The following is a 25,418-nucleotide window of genomic DNA, read 5'->3' on the forward strand; positions in this document are numbered from 1 at the left end:
GCAGTGCCTGCTTTAGTAAATTTCTGCTTTTAAGAAGTTTAACCTCCAGGCTAAACATTTACACTAACACCTCTCATATGGGGGAGTTACACTGAAGGGAGTGTTGTCCATTGTTTTCTTAAGTGTAGTTATTTGTGCTCTACCATGTATCTGGGGATCTCCAAGTGCCTTTTAAAAGTAATCAGTTTCACATCAAGGTGTTCCTTGCATACACGTGGTTTACAAATGGTGAAGGAATATTTTTTATGTGTATAAAATGCCTGAGTCTTTCTCTGTCTACTACCTTGTATGATGCTCCATTAAAATGTAGCATGAATGCCAAGTGTTCCTTGGCTTTTTGAAAAAAAGGTAGGATAGAAGAGTTCATTTGGCCCAGCATGTCCTTCCAAATAAATCCAGAGTACTGACCAAATGAAAGTGAATTATAACGAGGGTGAAAGTAATTTAAATAATGTCATAACGTATATTCGGTTACATCCAAGAAAACCAGTTGTGTATTAAACAAAACCAATAAATAGTAATTTAAAAAGTAATAATTCTGGGAGGACATTACCACAATGTTTGAAATAACTATGGATATTATATGGTTTACAATGTGCAACGCACTTTCCTGTACATTCTCATTTCATACACCCTCTTGTCTTCATTGGGTCCAGCCTCAGGATAGACAGTGAATGGGGAAACTTGGTCTATAGCCTCTAACAACATGGCCAAGGCCCATTAGGGAGAAGAACTCATTGTAGAGGACTTATCCCCTATCTTCTTTCTGTGTTCTGTTTAAAATGAAATTGTTGTCTCTGTTCGGACACCTGATTGGTTGTGTATGCGCCATGCATGTCTCTGTGTGTATATGTGTTTAATGTGGAAACGAAGGCTAGGAAAGGAGGAAGATAAATTTATGAAGGATGAAGTCTACAGGTTTTTATTCTTGCTTTATTTTTCACTTTCTCTAACACTGGGGTGGAGGAGCTCTGCATATACTTTGGCTTCATGAAATGTTGACATTCGAGAGAGGAATAAGAGTGTTTATTCTCTAGAGTTAAAAAGAAACTCAACTCATTGAGTGTGTGTTCTGTTCCACTTGGTCTTATACGTCATTTGCCAGCAAGATGAGCTTTATATCGTCTCTCTGGTAAAACATCCTCCCATCTCCTGATCAGCATTTCTCCACTCCTTTGCTTCATAAATTAGAAGGGAGGATGCCATGGTAATACTTGACCATATAAGGGGGAAGAGCGGCCCAGCCGTTCTTTCACTCTGCCCTCCTGTCAGAACTGTGTATACACTGGAGGCCTTTTAAGGGAACGCGGTGCGTGCAGGGAAAACATCCCAAGGCAGCCCATCCATTTTCTTTGCTACTGCAGAGTTGGTGCCTGCAAACTCTGTGTATCTCTGAAGCATAAATCACAAGGGGTTGCTGGTGCCAAGCTGGAGGGAGGAAAATGTCTGAGGATCATGCTCGCTGCCAAATGCAGCCAACCTCTTAGTTTTCACTAAAATCCCATCTCACCACTGGCCTTCTGACTTTTAGTGAAAATTTCACAACTTGCACATCCTGATATTACTTGGACATGCCTCTCTGTTGTGAATTATAATGATGGCTGCAGAGAAGCAACCACTGCCTCTTTAAGGTTTCTGTTTGTCCTGCCTGCACTGTACCATTCATTTCTGTACAGTGAGGCTTGAGTTTGGAGAGAGAGAGAGAGCTGGCTTTGAACCACAGGGCTTTTTTTGTACTAGCTCTGAGGCCTTGGACAAGTCATATAACCTCTCGGAGTCTCAATATCCTCTATTAAGAATGGGGAGGATAAAGGTGATAACATCCTTTTACAGTGTTTAGCACAGTGCCTAACACATAGTAAATGCTGAAAAGTTAGCTGTTATTATTATTACTACTGCTGCTAGAAGAAGGCTATAGTTTTGGTCTTTGCAACAAGTGTTTCCTACAGTTCCACTATTTCAATCTACCACACTTTTTATAAACAATTTTTTATAGGCAAAACATAGCCAGAAATACCCATAGAGGTCCCTAAAAACATCTTGGCATGATTCAGTGTACAGAGAATGGGTTCTGGAATTGGGCAGGACAGGGCCTGACTCCCTGCCCAGCCACTTACAGTTCGTAGCTTTGGACAAACTATTTAATCTCTCGGTAATTTAGTTTTCCAGTTAGTAGTCTGAGGACATTGGTTGTTTAAATACAGGCATTTGGGTTGCCAGGGGCAGAAACAAATTAAATTGGAGCAAAGAAAAAGAAAGCGTTTATTGCAAACCTATAACGATTTCACTGAAATAAACTATGGTTTATTTTACAAGATGGGGAAGAGGGAAGAGGAAAAAGGGGCTTTGAGGGGAGGAGGTGCTTCTACTTATAGGCAAATAGGTTGTCTTCTCCAGTAGTTTCTAATCCTAGACTCACTTCCTCCTTTGAAATTCGCCTTCTTTGAAATCCACCTTTTTGAGGTATATTTCCCAGTAAACAAAAATCTGCAGGAGAGGCTAAACTTACAGAAATGTGACAGTATGTGTCCTCCAAAGGTCTGAACCCTCTGTTCTGGGACAGGTCTGGCAGTAGCAATGCTGTTCCCAGGGCACCCAGGTAGCCGAGTCACCCAGGCCACAGGTTGTTTGGGGAGACACTTAGGGAAGGCTGTGTGCGGCCTCTCTTGAGACCCCCGCACATTCATGGGCAGTCCTGTTCCCAATCAGAGGCTTCCACCCAGCATCCAAGAGTCATGCTAATTTCATTAACAAACCTGCACTAACCAGGACCTCCCTTCTCTTCTCAGTTAGCTCAGGGGTTCTCAAACTCTTTTTCTGTGTGCAGCCAAAGTCCACTTGCAGCAGGAGCACCGCTTGCTACCTGCAGTGATTTGCAAACCAGCTGGGGCTCTGTATATTAGAATCTCTTCAGCCCTGAGTTTTTGATAATCCTTCTTACGCCCATTGGAATGTAGTCCGGAGATCTTGTTCAATCAATAGACACCCCTCAAGCCCCGTTCATTGCCACACCCTGAACTGAGTTGCTATTCAGAGAAAGACACAGCCCTTGTCCTCCTGAAGCTGCTGGAGATGCATGCGGGGGACAGCATAGTGTGAAAGGTGTTATGGCAGAAATGCTCTAGGTGCTATGGGACAGCAGATGGTGGGCTGATTGTGTCTGGGGAACCCCAGGAGGGACCACTCATTCTACACTTCTTCGTCCACTTGGGCTACTATGGCAAAGTACCATAGACTGAGTGGTTTATAAACAACAGAAATGCATTTCTCACAGTTCTGGAGGCTGGGAAGTCGAAGATCAAGGACCCAGCAGATTCAGTGTATTGCAAGGGCCTGCTTCCTGGTTCATAGATGGCTGTCTTTTTGCTGTATCCTCATGTGGCAGAAGGGTTGAGGGAGCTCTCTGGAGTCTCTAATGTAAGGGCACTAATCCCATTTATGAGGGCTTCACCCTTATGAACTAATCACCTCCCAAAGGCCCCACCTCCTAATAATATCACGTTGGGGGTTAAGATTTAACATATGAATTTGGAGTGGACACAGACCTTTAGTCTGTAGCTCTGGGGCTCTAGTGGTGCTTCCCAGAAGCTGAGACTGAAAGGACAGTTAAGACTCAGCTAGCCGAAGTGAGGGAAGCAGCATCACCAAGTCCTGGAGGGCAAAAAGCATGGCTTGTCTGGGAATTGCAAGCCTTTGGAGTCCCTGGAAAGTGAAACTGAGGAGTATTTCTTCAAGAGAGGAGAGATTCTTTTCCTCAAGGTCAAATTCAGCTATGGGTGCCCTCTGATGGGGACCCCATGGTCAGAGTGCTTTCAAGTCACACAAGCACTTTTCCCTACCCAAGGTAAGAATTTCTGCCTGTTAAGTGATAGCTGCATTCATGGAGTGTTTATCGTGTGTCACAACTACCCTCATCTCTGCCTATGAGGACATGAAGGCTTGTAGAAAAGCAGTGACTTACCCAAGTCCCCAAAGCTAGTGAAAGGTGGGTGTCAGGATTTGAACCCAGGTTTGTCTACCCAAGGAGCCAGACCTTGTTTCACTCTACTGCACAGCCTCTTTAATCTTAGATGCAGGAACTGAGGATAAGAGAGGATAAATGACTGGCTTGCAAGTGTCACTGAATTAATAGTGTAAGAGCGGAACTTCAAACCCCAGTGTGTCAGATTTTAAATCCAGTGAGATGCTTACAGCTATGGGGATAGGGTGGGGAGGACAGTTGCTTTGCTTACATTTAAGAGAGATGTCAAGGGGAGGCAAGAGTTGGACCTCAGCCTGCTGGGGTTTGACTAGCATAGTCAGCATGCTCACATGGTAGACTCTCTTACCAGCACAAATGTTCAATGTCAGTTCAAGTCTGAACCCCCAATCAGATAATATCCTTTGAGGACCTCTTAAACACTACAATACGTGCATCAAAATTCAGCTATTAAAACTGTGAATAGATATATACAATTGCGTGTGTTAATTGATCACTGTCATTTGCGTACAGTTTGTCTTAACTATTTTAAACTTGCCTAAATACAAGAATCTCTAGAAAAAAAACAAAAACAAAACAATAAAAAATCACTACTTGTAAGTACTGACACCTGGGCTCTAACCAAGACCTGTAACCCAGAATATTCTAGTAAAGAAGTCTAGGAATTTGCATTTTTAATTAGCACCCCAGGTGGTTCTTATTATCAAGAAAGTGTGAAAAACTTTAACCTCTCCGGAGAAGGTGAATAATTAAGTACCACTGGCTCCCCCATCTCAGAATGTTTTACAGCTTACCAAAAAGAGGGGGAAATGCTGTCCAAGCTTATTTGCTAAGTTAGGCCTTTAAGGCCACTATCTGGGAATTCCATATGTGTAATCATACTGCAAGTTTAATAAAAGTTTACATCATATGAAGTCAATTTGCTACTTTTATTTGGATTGGATATGCACATTTGGTTTCATGAGGGGAAAAAAATCCACTGTCATATTTCATCCAGCTAGAAAATATGTAAGTGAAGGATCATTTCTTTTTTCTGACTCTTGGAACATTGTTTCAAGATTTGCAGAGAAACTCAGTCAATAGCTTAGTGTTGGGTTAGTGTGCTGGGATTGCATGTGTCTGTATCTCATATTCCAAATCTGCATAATTAACTGCATTGGAAATTGACAGAGAAAATGTGAGCTGGCTGAGAGAATTTCTGGGATGGAAAGTTCAGAAATAAATTTGTAGAACCTTATGAAAGTAAAAACAAGATATGCAGAATGTTGTAGGAAAGGTGGAGGATTCTTCCTGGAACCTTATTGTGCAAGAAATAACCTAAGGTCCTGATGAGTTAAACTATCCTTCTGTGTCCCCAAAATATACAGCCACCTACCAACTCGAACATCCATACACAAACACACATACACACATGCATTTTATCCTTCATTGGCACTTTCAGCCCCTTGCCTAGGACTGTTGATATTCATGAACCTACTTAAAGACCTGAAAATAATTATAAGCTCCAAAATGAAGACATCTGCAGCACCAACATGATTAACTGCTTAATTGAATATGTATAAAATACCACATGTTGTCACTTTATTCTTAAATTTAATATTCAAGAAATCACCATAACACTTTAGAATAATTTGTAGGATATATTATCTTCTTTTGAAAGGTTTCCAAAGTGTGCATGAGCAATACCCTTGCCAGTAGTTAATTAAATGAGTGATTTGTAGCCTCATCATTTCAAAAGCAAAATTATACAAATTCTTTCAAGTTCTTTTGGGGCAAAAAGTAGATTTTTATGTGAGATGTGAATGTATTTTAATATTTTTGGTGTGACATGGGATGGGGCCTCACACACACACGTTCACAGAGTTTACCAACACCGAATGCTTTTGCACAGGGCACACAATTGGAAAAAATAAAATATGCCATTCAAAATTGTGTCTTCAACAGTTCAAAGATGGTGAAAGGCTTTCAGGGCCACTCTTCATCGTGTGACCATATCTGAAGGGTGTAGTCCACTTCCTGCTACACCATAAATGTCCGTAGAGGATTTGAGGACAGTAGGTTCTACTCTGCCTGAATTCAGGTGAGGCCAGTGGTGAGCTGCTGCATCCAGTTGCACAGGATGTGCACTGTGTAAAGGCACCACATACCAAGGGGGCATCATTCCCATTGCAAACACTCTACATTTGAGTATTTATTATGGCAGCGCTTTCGCAGATGGCATTAAAGTGTTCTGAGAAACTCAGTGTGCTACAATACTTTTTAATAGCCATAAATTATTGGGTCTTGGAGAAGGGATATCTTTAGCACAAAAGGCACAGCTTGGGCTTCAGCCCTGGTCTGACAGAGAGAGAGGTATTCCTCCTGCTCCATTGTCTTTACCTCCCTCCTGTGTTGGTTGTGGGATTTTACCTAAAGGGACTGCTCACCAGCCCCCTCCCCCACCACAAGACTCTGCCCCTGAGGCAGTTCCAAGCTCACAAGCCCTGGAGTCTTCCATTCACTTCTCTACTAGCCCTTTGTCCTTCTACCACCAGTAGGCTTGCTTGTTGTCTGGGAGTTAGTCCTTGAAGTAAAAGCTCCCTGCCCTTCTCTTAGTAGAAAGTTTCTCCTAAGCATGGAATAGAACCACACAGACCAACATGGTCCTTGCCTTAGTCTCCAGAGAAGGGGGAGGGTCAGTTAAGTGGCCTTCTCATCTCCCTGGGGAGTCTCTGCTTCTCCAGTTGATCTCAGGAACTGCCTGTTCTCACCAACCTATTTTGGTCTCTGTCTCCCAGAGACGACTAGGCCCTCTGAGAGAGGATCGGTCTCAGTGCAGGTAGCACCGGGTGGGTGATCCTGAATGCAAACAGCTGCTGTTCCCATCTCCTTCCTCTTCCCCTACCACCTTCCCTGGGTCTGAATCCCAGAACCAGACTGCTCAGGGGAACAGAACACACGTCACTCAGATACCAAACAGACTTGCTGTCAGCCACATTCACTAACCATGCCTCCAGCTGTCCCCACTAGGCTAGTCCCAGAGTGGACGCTAAGGCAGGGCTGCCCCTCCCTGCTGAGTTCAGAGCTTAGTGTAAGTTAGGATCTGGAGGAGGAGTATCTCTGCTTCCAAGGCATCCCCTTCCAACGTCTCCTTTCTCAAGGCTCTTTGGACAAGGCATCTTGCTGGAAATCCTTGATGTGAGTTCAGAGCATTTGAAATACTCCTTCTCCCTTGCTCTTCGAAAGTGTTCGGTGGGAGTAAATTCCCTAGAACTCCACCATTATCAGAGTCATATAAAGAAAATATTGATTGGTAAATCTTAGCCAGCGTTTTCCCATGTGTGCTGAATGAAACCATCAACCCCACAAGGTGCTCTATGTAAATATGAGAAATGTATACTCTACTCTCTTTGTGAAGTTTTACAACGAAATGAGCATTTGGTTTTGAAACATCCTGCCAAAGTAGAGAGGCCACTTTTACCATAGTCTCTTACCTTTTCATAATAAATTTACAGCACTGGACTTGGTGAATTGACATATAAGTTTATTAACCTTTTCAGCCAACCCTTTGTATGTAATTCCATTTGGAAATTCATCCACCATCATTTGATTTATCTTAAGCTTTCTGGTTTTGTTTTGTTTTGTTTTTTGAGACAGGGTCTTGCTGCTGCCCAGGCTGGAGTACAGTGGCATGATTATAGCTAACTGCAGCCTTGAACTCCTGGGCTCAAGTGATCCTCCCATCTCAGCCTCCCAAGTAGATGAGACTACATGTGCATACCACCACACCTGGCTAATTTTTGTATTTTTCCTTTTTTGAGCCAGGAGTTTTGCCCAGGGTGGTCTCAAACTCCTGGACTCAAGCTATCCCCCATCTTTGGCCTCCCAAAGTGTTGGGATTATAGGTGTGAACATGCTGTAATCTCCCTGCTTATCTCAAACTTTCAATCATCCCATGTATTTGCTTCCACTGATATTTTAAGACCAAGTTCTGGAATCTAAATCATCTTTATACTAATGTAGGAGGAGTCCATGTTCTGATGGGCCCCATGATGTTTGCATGAAATGAGCAAGTGTCTTTAAGCACTTACCTTCAAGAAGCTCACGGATTAGAGAGGGAGTTAGGTGTCCCAGCATCTAATGCAATATCCTGTGCTGAGTGTCTAACTCCTGGGGTTTGCAGTGGCAGTACAAAGAGAGGACTGGCTAGATAAACCTGGAAAGTAAGGAAGTGGTCTGAGTCCAGGAGGGGATGGTACTGGTGTCTTTCATTTGCCTTCAAGACCTCCACTCCGTCTCTTTCTCTCTGCTCCCCGTCCTGCAGACTGACCTACAGGGACTATCAAGAGACCCCCTCTTCCCTCCAGATTTTAGTTGGGCTTTGGCAATTGGGAGCACTGCAGTTACCAGACAGAAGGAGGAGAATGTGGCCAGGGATTTCTTTCTCTCCCTATGGGATTTCCGTAGGCTGGCAACATGACTCTTCTGAAGGTCAAGGTTCCTGCCAGGCAGCCCTCTCCACACAGATATGTCCCTGGATTTCAGTAATGAATCTAGGGGCAGGATGCTGGTAGCCCTGATGTTATTTGCCCTCTCCACTAGCCACACCTGTGTAAACAGTTCCGGTATTAAACTCTCAAATTACTCAGTTTTGAGTGTGCCATCAATTCTGCTGGGGCCCTCACTGATACAAGGAGTATCCCTACCTAAGTGGATGATGTGTGCAAAGAACTGAAGCAGCATCATATTGAAAAGGGAAATTTTCAATATTCCCTTTCCTCATAACTATGTGTCATTAAACTGAAGTGTTTCTTTAAAAGACAACATTAGAGCAGAATTAATATGGCATGACCTTTCCTTATGCTTCCTGATAAAATTCAACCCAAACCTGAGTGACCAAAGAAAACCCTGGGAAGATAAGTGCAGTCTTGAAGAGGTTCCTTTCAGGTGGGGTGGCTGCCTCTGCATCCCTTGATATATGCTTGTCTTCTCGGAACCAGACAGAGAGAGCTGCCTGTGACCTGATTTGGCTTCATAGGAAACGGCAACGTGCGTCATCCATTGGGTCACAGATCAGAGTTACATGATGAAATGAAACAGGTGGAATGTGGTGTTCAATCCATGGTATTCTGAACCCAGTATCATGGACAGCTGACACTCACATTCCCAAAGGGAACCCAAAGGTTTGCACGTCGCCCTGCTCAGGGCATCTCCACCTGGAATCTGTAGAGTTTTGGCCCTGAGAGATACTAATCTATTGTCCAAAAAACAGGAACTCCCTAAAGAGAGCCAAAGATAAGAACCATACACAGGACTGATGAATTCTTTTCTGTGATATTGTTGGACAGGTTAGCAGGAGAAAAGGAAGGGGAAATATTCATAGCACACAAAATGTAAACACCATCTCTTAGTTTAAAAAAAAAAAAAAAAACAGGAAAGGTTTTGAGTTCTATTCATGTAAATAAAAGGCACTAAGAATCTTGGGAAATGCCCAGGCTAATTAATTATATTTGGCTGCAGCTAGCGTGCACAGACTTGCCTTCTGCCATCAGAGGCATAGTTATGGGGGATCTTCCAAGTTCCTCCACAGCCCTAGTGGTATTGGTGGGTTCTGGCTGCTTCTCTGAGCCAGGTGGTGGTGTCTCTCCATTTAGTCCCATTTATTCTTCAATGTTGCAAATATCTGAAACCTGTTATCAAAGAGTTTGAGCGATATCCCACTAAGTTTTCAATATGAACTATTGATGAAGAAACAGTAATTGGAATAGCAGGAGTCTGAGATAATACTGCAAGACAAAAGTACATACAATTTCTTTTTTGTGGCTCTTTTGCATTCTATAATTTGGTGGCCTTGGACTATAGCTGTTTGTCACTGTAGAAATAAACTACAGCTTGTCTATTGCCTTTCTGATGGATAATAGGTTGCTTCTGATTTAGTTCTATTTCTCTTTCACATATAGTGTGGTAATAAACATCCTTGAGCCTCATCTTGTGCACGTGGGTTCAAGTTTCTCTAGGAAAGATACCAGAGTGGGGCTTGCTGGATTATGATCAAGTCTACTAGGAATTCTCAAACAACTCTGAATGTAAAGTGAGTGTACCAACTTATAATCTTGTTGTGTTTTGTTTTTTTCTTTTCTTTTTTCTCATGACACTTCACCAACATTCGGTATTATTAGATTTTTTTTTTGAGACGGAGTCTCACTCTGTCACCCAGGCTGGAGTGCAATGGCACAATCTTGGCTCACTGCAATCTCTGCCTCCCAGGTTCATGCTGTTCTCCTGCCTCAGCCTCCCAAGTAGCTGGGACTACAGGTGCCCACCACCACGCCTGGCTAATTTTTTTTTTTTTTTGTATTTTCAGTAGAGACAGGGTTTCACCCTGTCAGCCAGGATGGTCTCGATCTCCTGACCTTGTGAGCCACCTGCTTCAGCATCCCAAAGTGCTGGGATTACATGCAAGAGCCACTATGCCCTGGCCTCTTTTTTTTTTTTTTTCTTGAGACAGAGTCTCACTTTATTACCCAGACTGGAGTACAATGGTGCAATCTCGACTCACTGCAACCTCCACCTCCCGGGTTCAAGTGATTCTCCTGCCTCAATCTCCCAAGTGTCTGGGATTACAGGTGCCCACCACCACGCCTGGCTAATTTTTTGTATTTTTAGTAGAAACAGGGTTTTGCCATCTTGGTCAGGCTGGTTTTGAACTCCTGAACTCAGGTATCTACCCTCCTTGGCCTCCCGAAGTGCTGTGATGACAGGCATGAGCCACTGTGCCCAGCCTCTTTTTTTCTTATATTTGGCTAATGTGATGCATGTGACATGATACCTGGCTGTTATTTTAATTTTCATTTCCCTGATTTACTATATATTTTCATATTGGCCAATCAGTCTTCCTCCTCTGTGACTTGCTTAGGTCATCTGAGTTTTTCTTATCAGTTTGTAGGACGTCTTCATTTAGATTAGCCATTACTCCTTCGATTTTATGCATTGCAACTATCTTCTCTCAATCTATGGTTTACTTTGTTTTTTGAGTGTCTTTGACAAATAGAAATTTTATAATTTTTAATGTGATTATATTTATCAATCTTTTTCTTATATTTAGACCCAACTTTTAGAATATTCTGGCCATTCTTTATTCCCCCCTCATGGAACACGGGACAGACAGTGAAGTCCCTGTGGCCTTGCTGAAACAGAATCCAATATGAAACACCATAGCAAGGAACAGGTGTTTGCTTTGGGAACACTAATAATGCCATTGTATTTCAGTGGATACTCATGCCTCATAGAATTACCGTTACTCATAGAGTAGTGAAGCAGCATTATACAAATACTAGTCTTCTCTGTTCTTTCTTCTTCTTTTAGAGTGAGTATCCATTTATAGTTGCTGTATATTCATTTAATGTACAGTGCCTAGATGTGTCCTTTCCCTTGTGTCGTATGACATAGATTCAATAAGATTTCATAATACTAAGAAAACATGCCAATTGGACATAGAAAAGAGAACAAACAAAAATAGTTTAAGAAACATAAAAAGCTTTGTTTTACAGAAATGCTTTATCTCCTGGGTTGGAGCTGTCATGTCAGTGATTACCACTTTTAGTTTATAGGAGTGAATGAACTGATTTTACATCTTCCAAGAGTATTATATAGGTCTTTTTTTTTTTTTTTTTAAGGCTTCAATAAGAGGTCTGTATAACCTGGAAAATACAAAGCAAAACAAAACAAAAAGATAAGAAGATGATTCATGTCTTGCTAGTCTGGGAACAACTCATGGAAGCCTGAAGGGTAGCTGACAATTGTCTCTTAACTTTCTCTCAACTTAGCTGGAGCACTTGAGACTTAAAATTCCCCAGCGCTAGACCCTTGGCAATTTATTTTCTTTGAAAATAACCAGAGCCAGGAACAGCTTACATTAAAGTGCTCAAGCATCAAGGTTGTAAACACAGACACTTGTTAATTTTCCAGATGTAGGGGTCCAGATTATTTAACAGTTGAAGAGAGTGTGGTAGTTTCAATTTTACTATTTTTCTCTTGGATCTTTGGTCCATTTCCTAAAGCCAAGTTTTTTTTGTTTTGTTTTGTTTTGTTTTTTTTCTTTCAAGTAAAGTCAGGATTTTCAGAAATCTGCCTGCCTATGTTGCCTAACAAAATTTAAGATCTAACTGGAAACAGTCCTTTTCCCTATGACACTTACCTAAAATGAAAGTGGAGAAGCTTCTAGGTAAAGCGGCAAAAAGGCCCATGGGGTTGGGGTCCACCTTTATTTGTTTTATAATTGGTCAAACGCTAGAAGTTTAGAGATACTATGAGACATGCAGTTATCTTTTGCTTTTTCTTTTAAATATTCTTTAAATGATATATTTTGTTCCCTTTGGGTTAAGTGGAAGGTCCAGTACTAAGAGCAGTGACAATATTGCAACTCTGTAGGCCATTTTGTAAAATTATATACTATCCCATTTGAACTTTACGGCCTCTCTGATAAGACAGGCAAGGAAGGAGTTATTTAATATGTGGATTTTGAGATTTAGACCAGGCTGAAATAATGGAGGTCCCAGGATTGAATAGCACTTTGCTAAAATTTATATATATGGTTGAAAAACTTTTGTAGTTCCCTTATTATGATAGCCTCATGTTTTATGTTTATTTTATTAATACCTGAAAGTGTGAGTTGTTCCATCCAAAAAATGGTTTTAAGAGTAGATTTGAAGATTGCTATTAGAAAACCAGGTTTAGCTGAACTCTGCCTCATTCATATATGAACCAGGTAGGCTTTCTTAAACAGACTTTTAAAGTACAAACTCATGTAAGCCTTTTATCATAGAGCAGCCCCAGCCAGCAGTGCTAGACATCAAAGAAGGGATCTGGGAGTGAACTCATCAATGTGAAAATATTGAAGAGCTACCTTGAGGGCTGTTGTGTTAAATGTCTGTTAGACATTAACCAGCATATCCAGGATGCTATTAAACTCCATCTTCAGTAGTTTGTTTCTTGGGATTATGTAAACATCGCTAATTCAAACATGCACTTAGTCATAACCACTGCAGAGAGCTTTTTGTTTTAAATAAACTTTTAATTGAAGTATAATGGACATACAGAAAAGGCACAACTCATAAATGTTTACTTCAAGGAATTTTTCACCAAATGAACATACCTTGTAACTACCATCTGGATCAAGAAACAGAATAGCACCTGAAGCTTCCTTGTTCCCCATTCTGATCACTTATTCCCTCTCCTCCTGAGAGGTAACCACTATTCTGACTTTTCCCATTAATGATGAATTTTGTCTATTTTTGAGTGATACATAAATGAAATCATACAGTTTATATTCCTCTGGGTCTGGCTTATTTTACTCAATGTCATGAGCGTGACATTCATTCTTATTGTTTCATCTAATGGCAGGCAGTTCATTTTTGTTGTCCTAAGGTACTCCTTTGTGTGAATATACCACATTGAATAAATACACCACAGTTGGTACTAATTTTCATCCCTTCAACAGTACATTAGGGCTCCACATCTTTACCAGCACTTAGCAATACCACTCTTTCCAGCTACTCTTGTGGATACATAGTAATATTTCACTGTGGTTTTAATTTGCATTTCTCTGATCTCTAGTGATGTTGAGCATCTTTTCATATGCTAATTGTTATTTGAATTTTTTTTTGTAAAGTGCCTGTTCAAAACTTTTGCCTATTTTTTAAGGTTATCTGCCTTAAAAAAAAAAAAAAAGCTGTTTATACAAGTTTTTTAAATATAAACTGCATGTGAGTCCTTTGTTAGATATATATGACGCAAATATCTTTCTAATCTGTGTATTTGAGGGTCTTAAAAGGGGTCTGAGAGTTCAAGGTGTAGAAAATAGTACCATGGGCCCTTCTTGGCTCTCAAGAAAGTGGACATTTGAAGACAGAGGAAAGGAAGAGAGACCTGGATCTTGTGCTCTTTAAATCTGTCACAGCTTTCTTGAAGGAGGATTCCAAGAGCAGCTGGATATGCCTCATGCACTTGATATGATCAGCCTGTGTTTATTTGGCTACTCTCTTGCAAGGTAAACAAAGAGTCATCAATATATGATATTCCGGTAGACTCTTATCATACATAATGATATAGTGCTTTGGGTTAATAAATATTTGAATACCTACTATGGGCAAGCACTGGCCAGGACACTGGAGGCGCAAAGGTGGATATGTCCGCACCCCTATGCTTAGTGAGCTTTCAGGGCACTTTTAAGGTACTTTTGTATTTACTATCCTGTTTGATCACATAAGGATAGCATGACCATCAGAATGGTAAGATAAAAATAATGTGTCCTTTTGCTCCTCAAACCTTTGATGATCATTTAGTCACTGCCCCTCTTTCTGTAAGATCTGTCTTTCTAAGATATGCCTTTGCCACATCCTAATAGCCCCACTAATTAATACCTGGAGAAATTATCTTTTCTCAAAATGACTAATTTAGATAAAACATGCAGAAATGACTTAATTATATTGTAAAGAAAACTTCAAGGAGAAAAGACCATAAAATAGATTTACTTAGTCCCCTGCTATTTAAAAACCCTTTTAACAACTCCTTAAATAATATTTATTAGTCAACTGAAATCATATAGCATTTATTGAGGACAAGTCCGGAGAGACACTGTTTTATTCTAGACATTGAAGGAGCCATGAAGACATATAAGATGCAGTTCCTGCCCTCATAGAAGTTCTAGCACATTGGTGGTGGTGATAGTGTTTGTGTGTGGAGGGAAAGTGTTCAGTCAGCACATAGCATGTGCAAGAACAATGTGAACATAAAGACCTATACCACGGAAGCTCTGCAGTGGGAAGGGTCACGTTGGATTGATTTCAGTGATGAGGAAAGGACTAGATTCATTAAGATAGTGTAGCTGCTACTATAAAACTATCCCCAAGATGTATAACCACTCAAACACATAAAAAGGTGTTTTCAATCCCCTAAAGTTAAAAACAGATGTTCCTGATTCATAGTTGACTCTGTACCAGATGGTGATTCAGAGATCCAGGTCCTCCCCTCTCATGGGTCGGCTATCTTCAACATAAGGCTTTTAAGGTTGCTGGGCTTGTCCACATCAAGCTGGCAGAAGGAGAAGGAATGTGGAAAACAAAAAGATCTTATAGCCGGATCTGAAAGAGGGGTTCCCTTGGCTAGAACTTGAGTTTCATTGGCTAGAACTCAGTCACATGGCCACAGCTAATTTCAAGGGAGGTTGAGAACTACATTCCACCTGTGTGTCCGAAAAGATGAGATGGATTTTTGACCACCTAGGAGTCTTTGCCACAGGCTTTGTTATGGTTTGGAAGTTTTTGTAGCTTGCAATATTCATGCTGGAACTTCAGTCCTTCCAAAAGTCAGGTGTTGCCAATGTGATAGTACTCAGAGAGAGGGCCTTTAAGAGATGATCAGGCCAGGACGGCTCCTTCCTCATTAATGGCATTAAGACCCTTATAAAAAAGTCTTTACACAGAATGAGGCTAGCTTTTCCTGCTGCCTTTGCCATGTGCAGCAAGAAGGCCTCACCACATCAGATGCTGTTGCCTTGATCTTGGACTTCCCAACCTCTAGAACTGTGGGAAATAAATTTCTATTTTTTATAAATTATCTAGTATGAGCTATCCCATTACAAGAGCACAAAATGAAATAACACGCTTTATGCTGGAAAAGCATTTAAGGTAGGTCTTCAGGCAACTTGAAGTGTTCTGACAGAGGTGAGAAAGAAGGATTAATCCAGGAGAAATGAATAGCATAAAAAAGGACTGGGCAATATACAGCAAAAAAACTTAAGGGCATATTTGGAAAATAGGAAATCATTCATCTTGTTGGCAGCATAGAACACATGAGGAATAGTGTGGGAGAAACTGTTGGAAAGCTAGGTTGAGACAATTTCCAACCTAAGTCACATTTTAGGAGGTTTTAAAATTCAGACTAAAGAGTTATATCCAGCATAGTTTTCAGGCTCATTCTCACTTGCAGGAAAAATGTGGCCCAGGTTACTTTTCTTTTTTTCCCTTCACACTCTGGCCTTTCCTAGGAAGTGAGTTCTCATGTTTATGTCCCCCACACAATGGCAAGCAGTTGGGGAGAAGGATTCAGCCCCTCAGCATGGGCAACTTCGTTTTCAGCTTTTGTACTAGAGGATTTCAGAGATTCCAGGGGCCTCCTGCCAAAAACCCGTCTAACGCATGGTATCTGCTGAATGCTGTGTTTGGGATGAATCCCAAGTTCAGGAGAGGGAGGAGAGAGGGAAATTCCTTTTTGACCCTAGGACACAATTAACTCATACCCAGAATCCTGGAATTTGATTACCCATATTGTTATTTTGGCTTGAATACCTGCAACTGTGGCTCATAGTTATAAAAGTATCCGGTCCTTTAAAATCCAGCCACAGCCTTCAGCTTGATGACCTCCTGACAGTGATTAATTTGAAAGGGTGGGAGCTAGGGAAATCCTTTTCCCTCCCTTCAGACCTGCCAACTTGGCTTTGAACCTACAAGAATGTTTTGGTCAGAGAACATACATCCCCACACCCCATACCCTCACTCTCACCCTCACCTCTGCCCCATGTTGCGCATTTTATTTGTCATCCATATGCATTCACCTTTGTTGAATGAACTTTGACCCAGGCTTGACTATGTGCTGTCCCAGAAGGCTTCTGTGTGACTTATTCTCTCTTCCTTGAGCTTCTGACAATGAAATTAATGTTATTCTGACCTTCCATAATCTTCTGACCATGAAGATAATGTTATTATAAAGGCAAAAGAAAATTTATCTTTGCTGTACAGTTGGTGGATGGTTTCTTTCATTGTTTATACCAGGATGTAAGCATGATTCTATATCTTTCTTAAACCATTGAAAAAGAGAGAAGACAGAATATTTGAAATAACAGCTGACCACCTGAAAAGTGATTTTCAATACAAACTGGAAGAGGCAGCACACAATTTTTCAGTCCTGAGCACATTCATTGTATTTGGGGTTTGTGAAAAGCGAGGTGTTCACCTTCCCATGGCAAGAGTTTCTAGATGTTTTTTTACTTTAGCTGGCCACAAAGCCAACCTAAAGGAATCATTACTATGTGGTGTATTTTATCCTGTGTTTGTCTTTCTTCCTCTTCTTTCTCAAGACCCTCATTGATCCCACTCTATGGTCATCCCCTGCACTCACAGCCTTTAAATGACTAAATCTTGCTGTTGGTAGGCATTTGGTGTTTTTCTCTTTCGTTTGCTAGCATATGGGGAAGATAAAACTCATCAGGCCAATGTCTGTGGTATCAGCTCATTCCCTAGCCTGCTTTGTGATCTACATCCCTCATGAGGCACTAAGACATTTGAAGAGACAGGATGGTGTAAGGGAATGGAACATGAGGAGAACTAAGCAGATCTGGGTTCCATTTCTAGCACTGCCCCTTACCTCTGTGAGACTTTGAACAAAAACTTGACTTCTCTGAGCCTGAAACTTGACAGCATTGATAAGTTTTGGCTGTTTTTGAATTTTATCTAAGTGGAACAATACAGTGTATACACCTTTGTTACTGACTTCTTTTACTTAATACAGATGCTCTTTAACTTAAGATGGTATTGCATCCTGATAAACCCATCTTAAGTCAAAAATATCGTTAAGTCAAAAATGCACTTAATGCTGGCAACACAGCACATAGTCTCTGATGTATGATGGTTCAACTTAAGAGTTTTTGACTTTATGATGGTGCAAAAGCGATAGTCATTCAGTAGAAACCACAACCCCACCGTAAGTCATAGGAGCTCCTCAACTTACGATGGGGTAGTATCTGGATAAACCAATCACAAAGGGGAAAAATTGTAAGTCAAGCCATCATAAGCCAGATCCTGTCTGGGTTATATTTATGAGAGTCATTCAAATTGTCGCATGCGGCAATAGTTTGCACAATAGGATTTATAGTATTACATTGTATATCACAAATTATTTGTCCATTCTACTTTGATGGACATTAGGATTGTTTCAGTTATTACAAATTGTGATTCTATGATCATTCTTGTAAAATCTTATATATACACCCTGTTGAGCAACATTGCACACTGTGTTCCCCAGGAAGCAACACTGAGAGATATTTGCTTTCAGAAAGTTTATTCCTTTCTGCCTTCACGATCAAAGTTGCATTCAAGATCAAAACTTATGGGGGAGTGAGAAAGGAGGATTGAACACAGAGAAGTTGGATTGAAATGCAGTTACAACAAAGGCCTCAGCCATGAACCTGTGGGAGCTCTGGAGCTGAAATGGCCCTCTAGAGTTGTGCAAAATTGGGGCAAGGAGGCCAGGTCTTTATACAACCCTTTATACCAGTCACTGAATGTGGATTAACCCAGGAATGGGAACATGATTTGGGGTGAGACATCTCTCTTTGGCAAAGAATAGGGGCCACATCTGCGAGCTGTCAGCAATCAGCATTCCTAGTAGCTGGTAGAATGCATATTTTCATCCTAAAATGTCTAAAGTGTGTGTGTGTGTACGCATGTGTCCACTGGGGAGCAGGTGGGTGGGTGTGGTTGGGGTAAATCTGAGCAGCACATCACAGTGTCCGCTACACGTCATTAGTAATTTCTAGGAGTTGAATTTCTGGTTCATAGAATATGGGTAAGTTCATCTTTAGTAGATACTGTTAAACAATATTGCAAAGAGTTTGTGCCCAAATACCCTCTTAATTTAGATTCTGATATCCCCACGTGGACTCTTTCCAAAAAGATAAAGAAAAATGTATAAAAATGAAACAAATGTAAAAAATATTCTGTATATTAACTTAATATTTTCTATATGGTGGAGAAAGCAAAATTGAGAACCATTGAAATGGGTTATTTATTATTTTCTAACTTACGACTTGATATCCTGAAATCTGTCAACACTACCCAAGTTGTTCTGAAATCTAGCTATGGAATTAGTAGATCCTAAAGACTTCCCCTGCTGAGAAAAAACTGAAAATGAGGTATATGAAGCAACTCTTCTCAAATTTCGTTTTTCAGAGTGGCCAAATCAATGAAGGTCCCTGTATATGAGACCCCAGCTGGATGGAGATTCTTCTCAAATCTGATGGACTCAGGACGGTGCAATCTGTGTGGGGAAGAGAGCTTTGGCACTGGTAGGCTTCGTTGGGTTGATGATACTGGGGAGGGTGGCTGCAGCTTTTTGTGATCTTAGTTTGGAGACTTGTGAACTTTCTGTGAATTACAGAGGAACAGTTAAGTAGAGGCAAAAAAGTCAGAAAAACCTAGTAGAGTATGTGTTGTGACATGCTTACCTCTTTTGTCCATTTTGTTTCTTCTTTTTAGAAATTTCTCTTTCTTTAAAAATTTATATTATGGAAATCTTTAAAGTGTATAAGAGTAGAGAGAATATTGTATTGAATCCCCATGTTCCTGTCACTTCCATTTCAACTGTCATAAACTTGTGGTCAATCTCCCTTTATGTCTAACCTTATCCGCAGGGGAATGTTCCTCCCTGATTATTGTGAAGCAATCCTCTGTAGCTTATTGTTTTATCCATAAGTATTTCAAGATGAATCTTTAAATATAAGGGCTCTTGTTCAGACAAAACACATAACCACAGTACCATTATCACACCTAAAATATTAAAAACATTTTCTTTTTTTACATACTTTAAATATGTCATCCAGTTGTTCTCTGGCTTGTATCATTTCCAAGAAGTTGGATTTAATTTTTATATTTATTCCTCTGTATGTAAAGTAGCCCAAAATCTCCTGCCTTTGGCTGACTTCAATTTGTTTTAATCTTTGATTTTCAAAAGTCGTATTATATTAATGATATGTCTAGGGGTGTACGCATGTATGTGTTTAACTCTGTGTGGGGTTCTCTTGAATTCTTGGCTCTGTCGTTTGTTGTTCATTAATTTTAGGAAATGCTCAGCTATAATTTTTTCACATATTTCTCCTTCCCCATTCTTCATCTCTTGTCCTTCTGAGGCTCCAATTACAAATGAGCTCTTGCCTTCATTATTCTGATTTATTTCTCCCCTTTTTTCTTCTTGTGTTTCAGTTTAGATCATCTCTGTTGGAACATCTTTTAGTTCACTGATTCTTTCCTTAGCTGTGTCCAATCTGCTGATGAGCCTGTTGAAGGAAATCTTCATCTCTGATGCTGGTTTTTTTTTTTTTTTTTTTTTAGCATTTATCTTTGACTCTTTTAAAATATTTTTCAGTTCTCTGAAATTCCCCATCTGTTTATGTAATTGCTTATCTTTTTCATTAGCTCATTTAACATATTAGATATGGTTATTTTAAACACCCTGTCTGATAGTTCCAATCTCTGGTTCTTCTCTGACTTTGCTTCAGTTGATTGCTTTATCTCTTGACAAGGGTTAGGGTTTTCCTGCTTTTTGTAGATCTCATAATTTTTTACTGAATGCTGAATGATATGTGGATAAGAACAGTAGATATTCAGGTCAGTTGTATTTATGCCTAGAAATGGGTACAACTCTTTTTTGGGGCAATTAGTGTGGAAGGTTAAGTTAACCTAGTCAAGCGGTGAACTGGATTTGGGTTTTACTGTTTCTGTTTTAACCTTCAGTGAACCACAGGTTTCAAATTCCCCCAGCAGTGGCATATTTTTACTGGGTACTGGAACTGGGGAAGGGTACTGGAGAGGTTTTTAAGTGGTCCTATTTCACCCTTAGTTTTCAGGAGCGACTGCAAGTCTGTGACACAAAATAGACTTCTATCTCCAGGCTCTTAAACCTTCCCTGGTAGCACTGACCTCTGACTAGTGTTGGTGCAGGATTCTGAGCACAAGATTTCATACCCTCTCCCCAGAGGTAGAAGGGTTCTTACTTTTGCCCATCTCTCAGAGACAATAGATCTTTTTCTGGACCTAGGGATGAGAAGGTTTTCAGCGTGTACACCTAGGAGCATAAAGCGTTTGTTTCATTTGAGAGAAGGGTTTTGAGGAGCAGAAGGGCTTCATGCTTGTCTCCCGGCGGCAGCTGATCATTGCTTGCATACCTGTACCACCAAGTTTCCCTCTTTGTTCCTAATTTTTTGTGCTGACCCAGTGGAGATCTGTGGAAAAGAACTTGAAAATGTGCCCCTTGTACCTGGGACCCCAAGTGATTTTAAAGTAATGTGAGAGCCTATACTAGGCCTTTAAGAATTTTTTAAACTCTTACATGATTTCTTATTATCTGCTTTTTATGGCAGCCTCTTCTTTCTCCTGTGCTTTGCTAAAGCTGAGAGAGTTTTCAGGATCTGTCTCTCCTTGGAGTGGCTTCTCTTTGGAATTCACTTGACTGTCTTGTTATCTCAGATCTCTGAGTTCAAGAAAACTTACCATGTTTGAGATTTCCTGGACTTTTACCATTGCTAGGACGGGAATAGCTTTCTCTTACTGATTTCCATATCCTAAAGAGAAGTACACAAGTGGAATTCCGAAAGTAATTTCTTAATAATTTCCTCTATCTTCATCTTCCCCCTTCCCGTTAACAGTTTGTTCTAATTGGATCTAAAAGATCTTACATTGTAATTGGCTGATATGTCTCTTAAGTCTCTTTTAATCTACATTTCTCTTCTTTACATTTTGCTGTTATTATTTATTCATTGAAGAAACTGGGTCATATTTCCTGTAGAGCTTTAAAATTGTTTGATTTTGATGCTACTGTCCTAATTTTCCTTTCTAATTTGCTTAATGTTTGTATGAAGAGAAGCTATTGATTAATATGCTTTTTCTCTGGTTTGCATCTTCCTTCGTTCTAATTATAGTAATTATTAATATAATTATCATATTAATTGTAGTGGATTTTTTCCAAAAATTCTATATTCTCTTGGGATTTTAAAATATACAGTCATATAATCTATGAATAAAATATTTTTCTTGTTTTTCCCCTAATATCTACAACCCTTCCCCTCTCCCTCCCTCTCTCTCTCTTTCTTTCCTCAGGTGTACATGTGAATGTTTGGTACATAGGCAGACTCATGTCACAGGTGTTTGTTGTACAGATTATTTCATCACCCAGGAATTAAGCCCAGTACCCAATAGTTGTCTTTTCTGCTCCTCTCGCTCCTCCCACCCTCCTCCTCAAGTAGATCCCAGTGTCTGTTGTTTCCTTCTTCATGTTCATCAGTTCTCATCATTTAGCTCCCACTTATAAGTGAGAACATACATACACCCTTTATTTCATATTCTTATCTTATTTCAGTGGCTATCATCTTCAAAATAATAAGTAAAAAAATGTTAATTTTAGTGGCAATGGATTTAGTATTAATATTTTACCATCTGTTTTGATGATTGCTTTTTAATATTGGTAAAATCTTTATCATGTTTATATAGACTATTGTTCCCATTCCTATTTACTTACAGTCTTGTTAGAAATCACTGCTGGATTTATCAGGCACCTTGTCAGAATCTAGTGATATATTAATATGTTTTTTCTTTTTTGTTATATGAATATAATGAAATATCATAATTGATTTCCTGGTATTAACTCATACTTGAATTTCTGAGAATAAGTCCTATGGATCCTGCTTAAACAGATTATAACAAATTCACTCTAAATGATCATAATGAGTATTTCAAGTCATGCTGGGCTTCATGAAGGAATTTTTCCTGGGATGTTTTCTTTTCTTACACTGATCAGTTGGACCCTACCAATACTACAATTAATAGTACATGAGAGATGTCACACATCTTTGTTTCCTGGGACAAAAAGAGACCATATCAAGCTTTCTCAAGTACTACTGTCTAAATTCAGGATATGCAGATGGTAGCTCTGCTCTGAACAGCCAAAACTAGTATACCCTTTTTCTGCTGGGGCCCTAACAAATAGAGTGATTTCCTTCCTCTTTGGTGTGCTTAGACCAGTGACTGTAACTCAAAAAATTAGAAATTATATATCATATACAATAATTCTGCCACTAGTTAGTAAAATAAATCTAGAAACTGGAATGAAAAATGGTAAGTACAAGTTATCCTTTTTCTCTGTCTTTGTAAGCATTTATTAAGTGTTTATAATATATTATAGACTTTCAGTTTCCAATTAAAGAGATAAACATTCCATGTGTAAGCCATGTTATGCTTTTAGTGATAAATATTTGCCTATTTCAATTCAATAAACATTTATTCAGTGCTGACACAGTACCAGGCATTGTGTTGGACGGTGTGTAGAATACAAAATGCTCAGCACCACACCCTTCCGAATTTCTGAGCACTTTAGGGCATATAAGAAAGATGCACTTGGAAGGCCAAGGAGGGAGGATCACTTGAGCCCAGGAGTTTAGGACCAGCCTGGACAACGAAGTAAGACCCCATCTCTACAGAAAATAAAAAAAATAGCCAGGTGGTGGCATGTACATGTAGTCCTAACTACTTGGGAAGCTGAGGCAGAAGAATCTCTTGAACCCAGGAGTTCCAGGCTGCAGTGAGCTGTGATGAGCTATGCCACTCCAGTCTGGGTGACACAGCAAGACACTGTCTAAAAAGAAAGAAAGAGAGAGAGAAAGAAAGATGCATAGATGGTTGCTCTACAAAGCAGAAACTTTGAAGCACCGCAATTGAGGAGTAGAAAGTGTGCTATGGGAGATGACAAAAGGAGAAAGTGCTTTTGGGCTGGAGATTTGAAGCACACTTTATGAGAGATGGAAGTTAAATGAGTGCTTACAGAAGGATTGGGGCAGTGGATGTACACATAGAGAGGAAAGAGCAAGGTCTTGCCAGGGAGTGATGTCCAGGGAGGAATAGAGGTGGGAGAGCAGGGAATATGGGGACATGTTCATTTCATGCAGTAAAGATCCTGTTTTTGAAATGTTCATGTGTGCATGTAAATATGCGTACATGCATGTATGTGTATAGCAGATTGCATGGAAAAATGTATTCATTGTAGGTCTTAGTCAAAAAAGTCTAAAAAGACTGGTTCTATAGCAGAGGTCAACAAACTTTTCTCATAAAGGGCCAGATAGTAAATATTTTAGGCTTTGGGGGCCAAGAGGCCCACAGATTGTGAGACAAAGGTCTCCATCACAATTACTGAAATCTGTCATTGTAGGACAAAAGCAATTATAGGCAACACATAAGCAAATGAGCAAGGTTGTGTTTGAATAAAACATAATTACAAAAAATTAAGTCCAGATTTGGCCCGTGGGCTGTAGTTTGCTGACCTTTGATGTATAGGGTAGAGTAGAGGAGGAAGTTTCAAAAAGTAGTATTGGAAATACAGGTGAGGGGGCAATTCTTAAAGCCCTTTGCCTGTGCATCTTAGATACTGGGACTTGAGTCAACCAGAAATAGGATGCCACATTCTGCATGGTGGGAGATCTGCTTACAGACACTGCAGCAAGCTTTGTTTTTAGACAGCTATGCTGATTGCAACACATAGGCTGGGCTTGAAGGTAGTTTTAAAAGTCTCTCAATTCATAGTTATCTATCATTTTCCTTTAAAGGAGCACAAGAGAGTTTTCAGTGTATAAGGCTTTAAAATACTGCCTTCTCTGCCATTCTGCAGGTTAAAGTGACTTTAGGCTGCTTTGACAGACAAGATAAAGTCCCCAAGCCCAGGACATGGTTAAGTGACTCACTCAGTGCCATGGAGCTTGGAAAAGTTCTCCGCTTGAATTAAATTACAGTGGAACAGGCCGGGTGTGGTGGTTCATGCCTGTAATCCCAACACTTTGGGAGGCAGAGGTGGGCAGATCACTTGTGGTCAGGAGTTTGAGACAGCCTGGCCAACATGATGAAACCCCGTCTCTACTAAAAATACAAAAATTAGCCAGGTGTGGTGACAGACACCTGCAACCCCAGCTACTTGGGAATCTGAGGCAGGAGAATCACTTGAACCCGGGAGGCAGAGGTTGCAGTGAGCTGAGATCGCACCACTGCACTCCAGCCTGGGAGACAGAGTGAGACTATGACAAAAAAAAAAAAAAAGAAAGAAAGAAAAAAAAAGAAAAAATTAAAGACAAATCCCCTGCCCTAAAGTGTATGCCACTTTCCACTGTGCTAATTAGTCTCTCCTATGAAAACAATGACTAATTCTCTCTCTCCTACACTCAGCAGTAAATGCCCCATCGAGTGTGAAGGAGTTAGGCCACCCAGCCTTGGAAAGAGAAAGTGGCTTTATTCTGCTCTTGCACTGAGCTTCCTTACTGCACTGAACTGGCTGTGATAGGATCACAAGGGAAGGTTATTAAAAATGCAAATTTTCCACCCTACCCCCACTTTGAATCCCTGGCAACGTGGAGCCTGAGAACCTGCATTTTAAATACAGATCCTCAAGTAATTCCCATGTGCAGTCAGGAATAGAAAACACTGCTTAAGGGAAAACCAGTAGTTTTGCTTTTCATGAGAATGAGTAGCAAGAATGTGCTGAGATGCCACACCAGGTTTGGAGGTGGCAGTACAAAGGCACAGGAATGTCAGGCTGATGACCCATATTTGAGACCCTTGCCTACAATTTATAGACAAGCCATGTGGCCTCTCTG

The 25,418-nt window shown here is 40.3% G+C and overlaps 1 protein-coding gene across 1 annotated transcript in view; it reads left to right on the forward strand.

Annotated features, from left to right (window-relative positions):
- Positions 1 to 25,418, forward strand: part of PGM5 (phosphoglucomutase 5) — a 186,644-nt gene that overhangs the window by 87,997 nt on the left and 73,229 nt on the right. Inside the window, exon 7 of the mRNA XM_023213229.2 lies at positions 18,964 to 19,079. Coding sequence (XP_023068997.2) covers positions 18,964 to 19,079 — 116 coding nt within the window. The remainder of the gene's footprint in view (positions 1 to 18,963; positions 19,080 to 25,418) is intronic.

This window comes from Piliocolobus tephrosceles, chromosome 14 (genome assembly GCF_002776525.5).
Source record: "Piliocolobus tephrosceles isolate RC106 chromosome 14, ASM277652v3, whole genome shotgun sequence".
In the NCBI taxonomy this organism is placed as follows: domain Eukaryota; kingdom Metazoa; phylum Chordata; class Mammalia; order Primates; family Cercopithecidae; genus Piliocolobus; species Piliocolobus tephrosceles.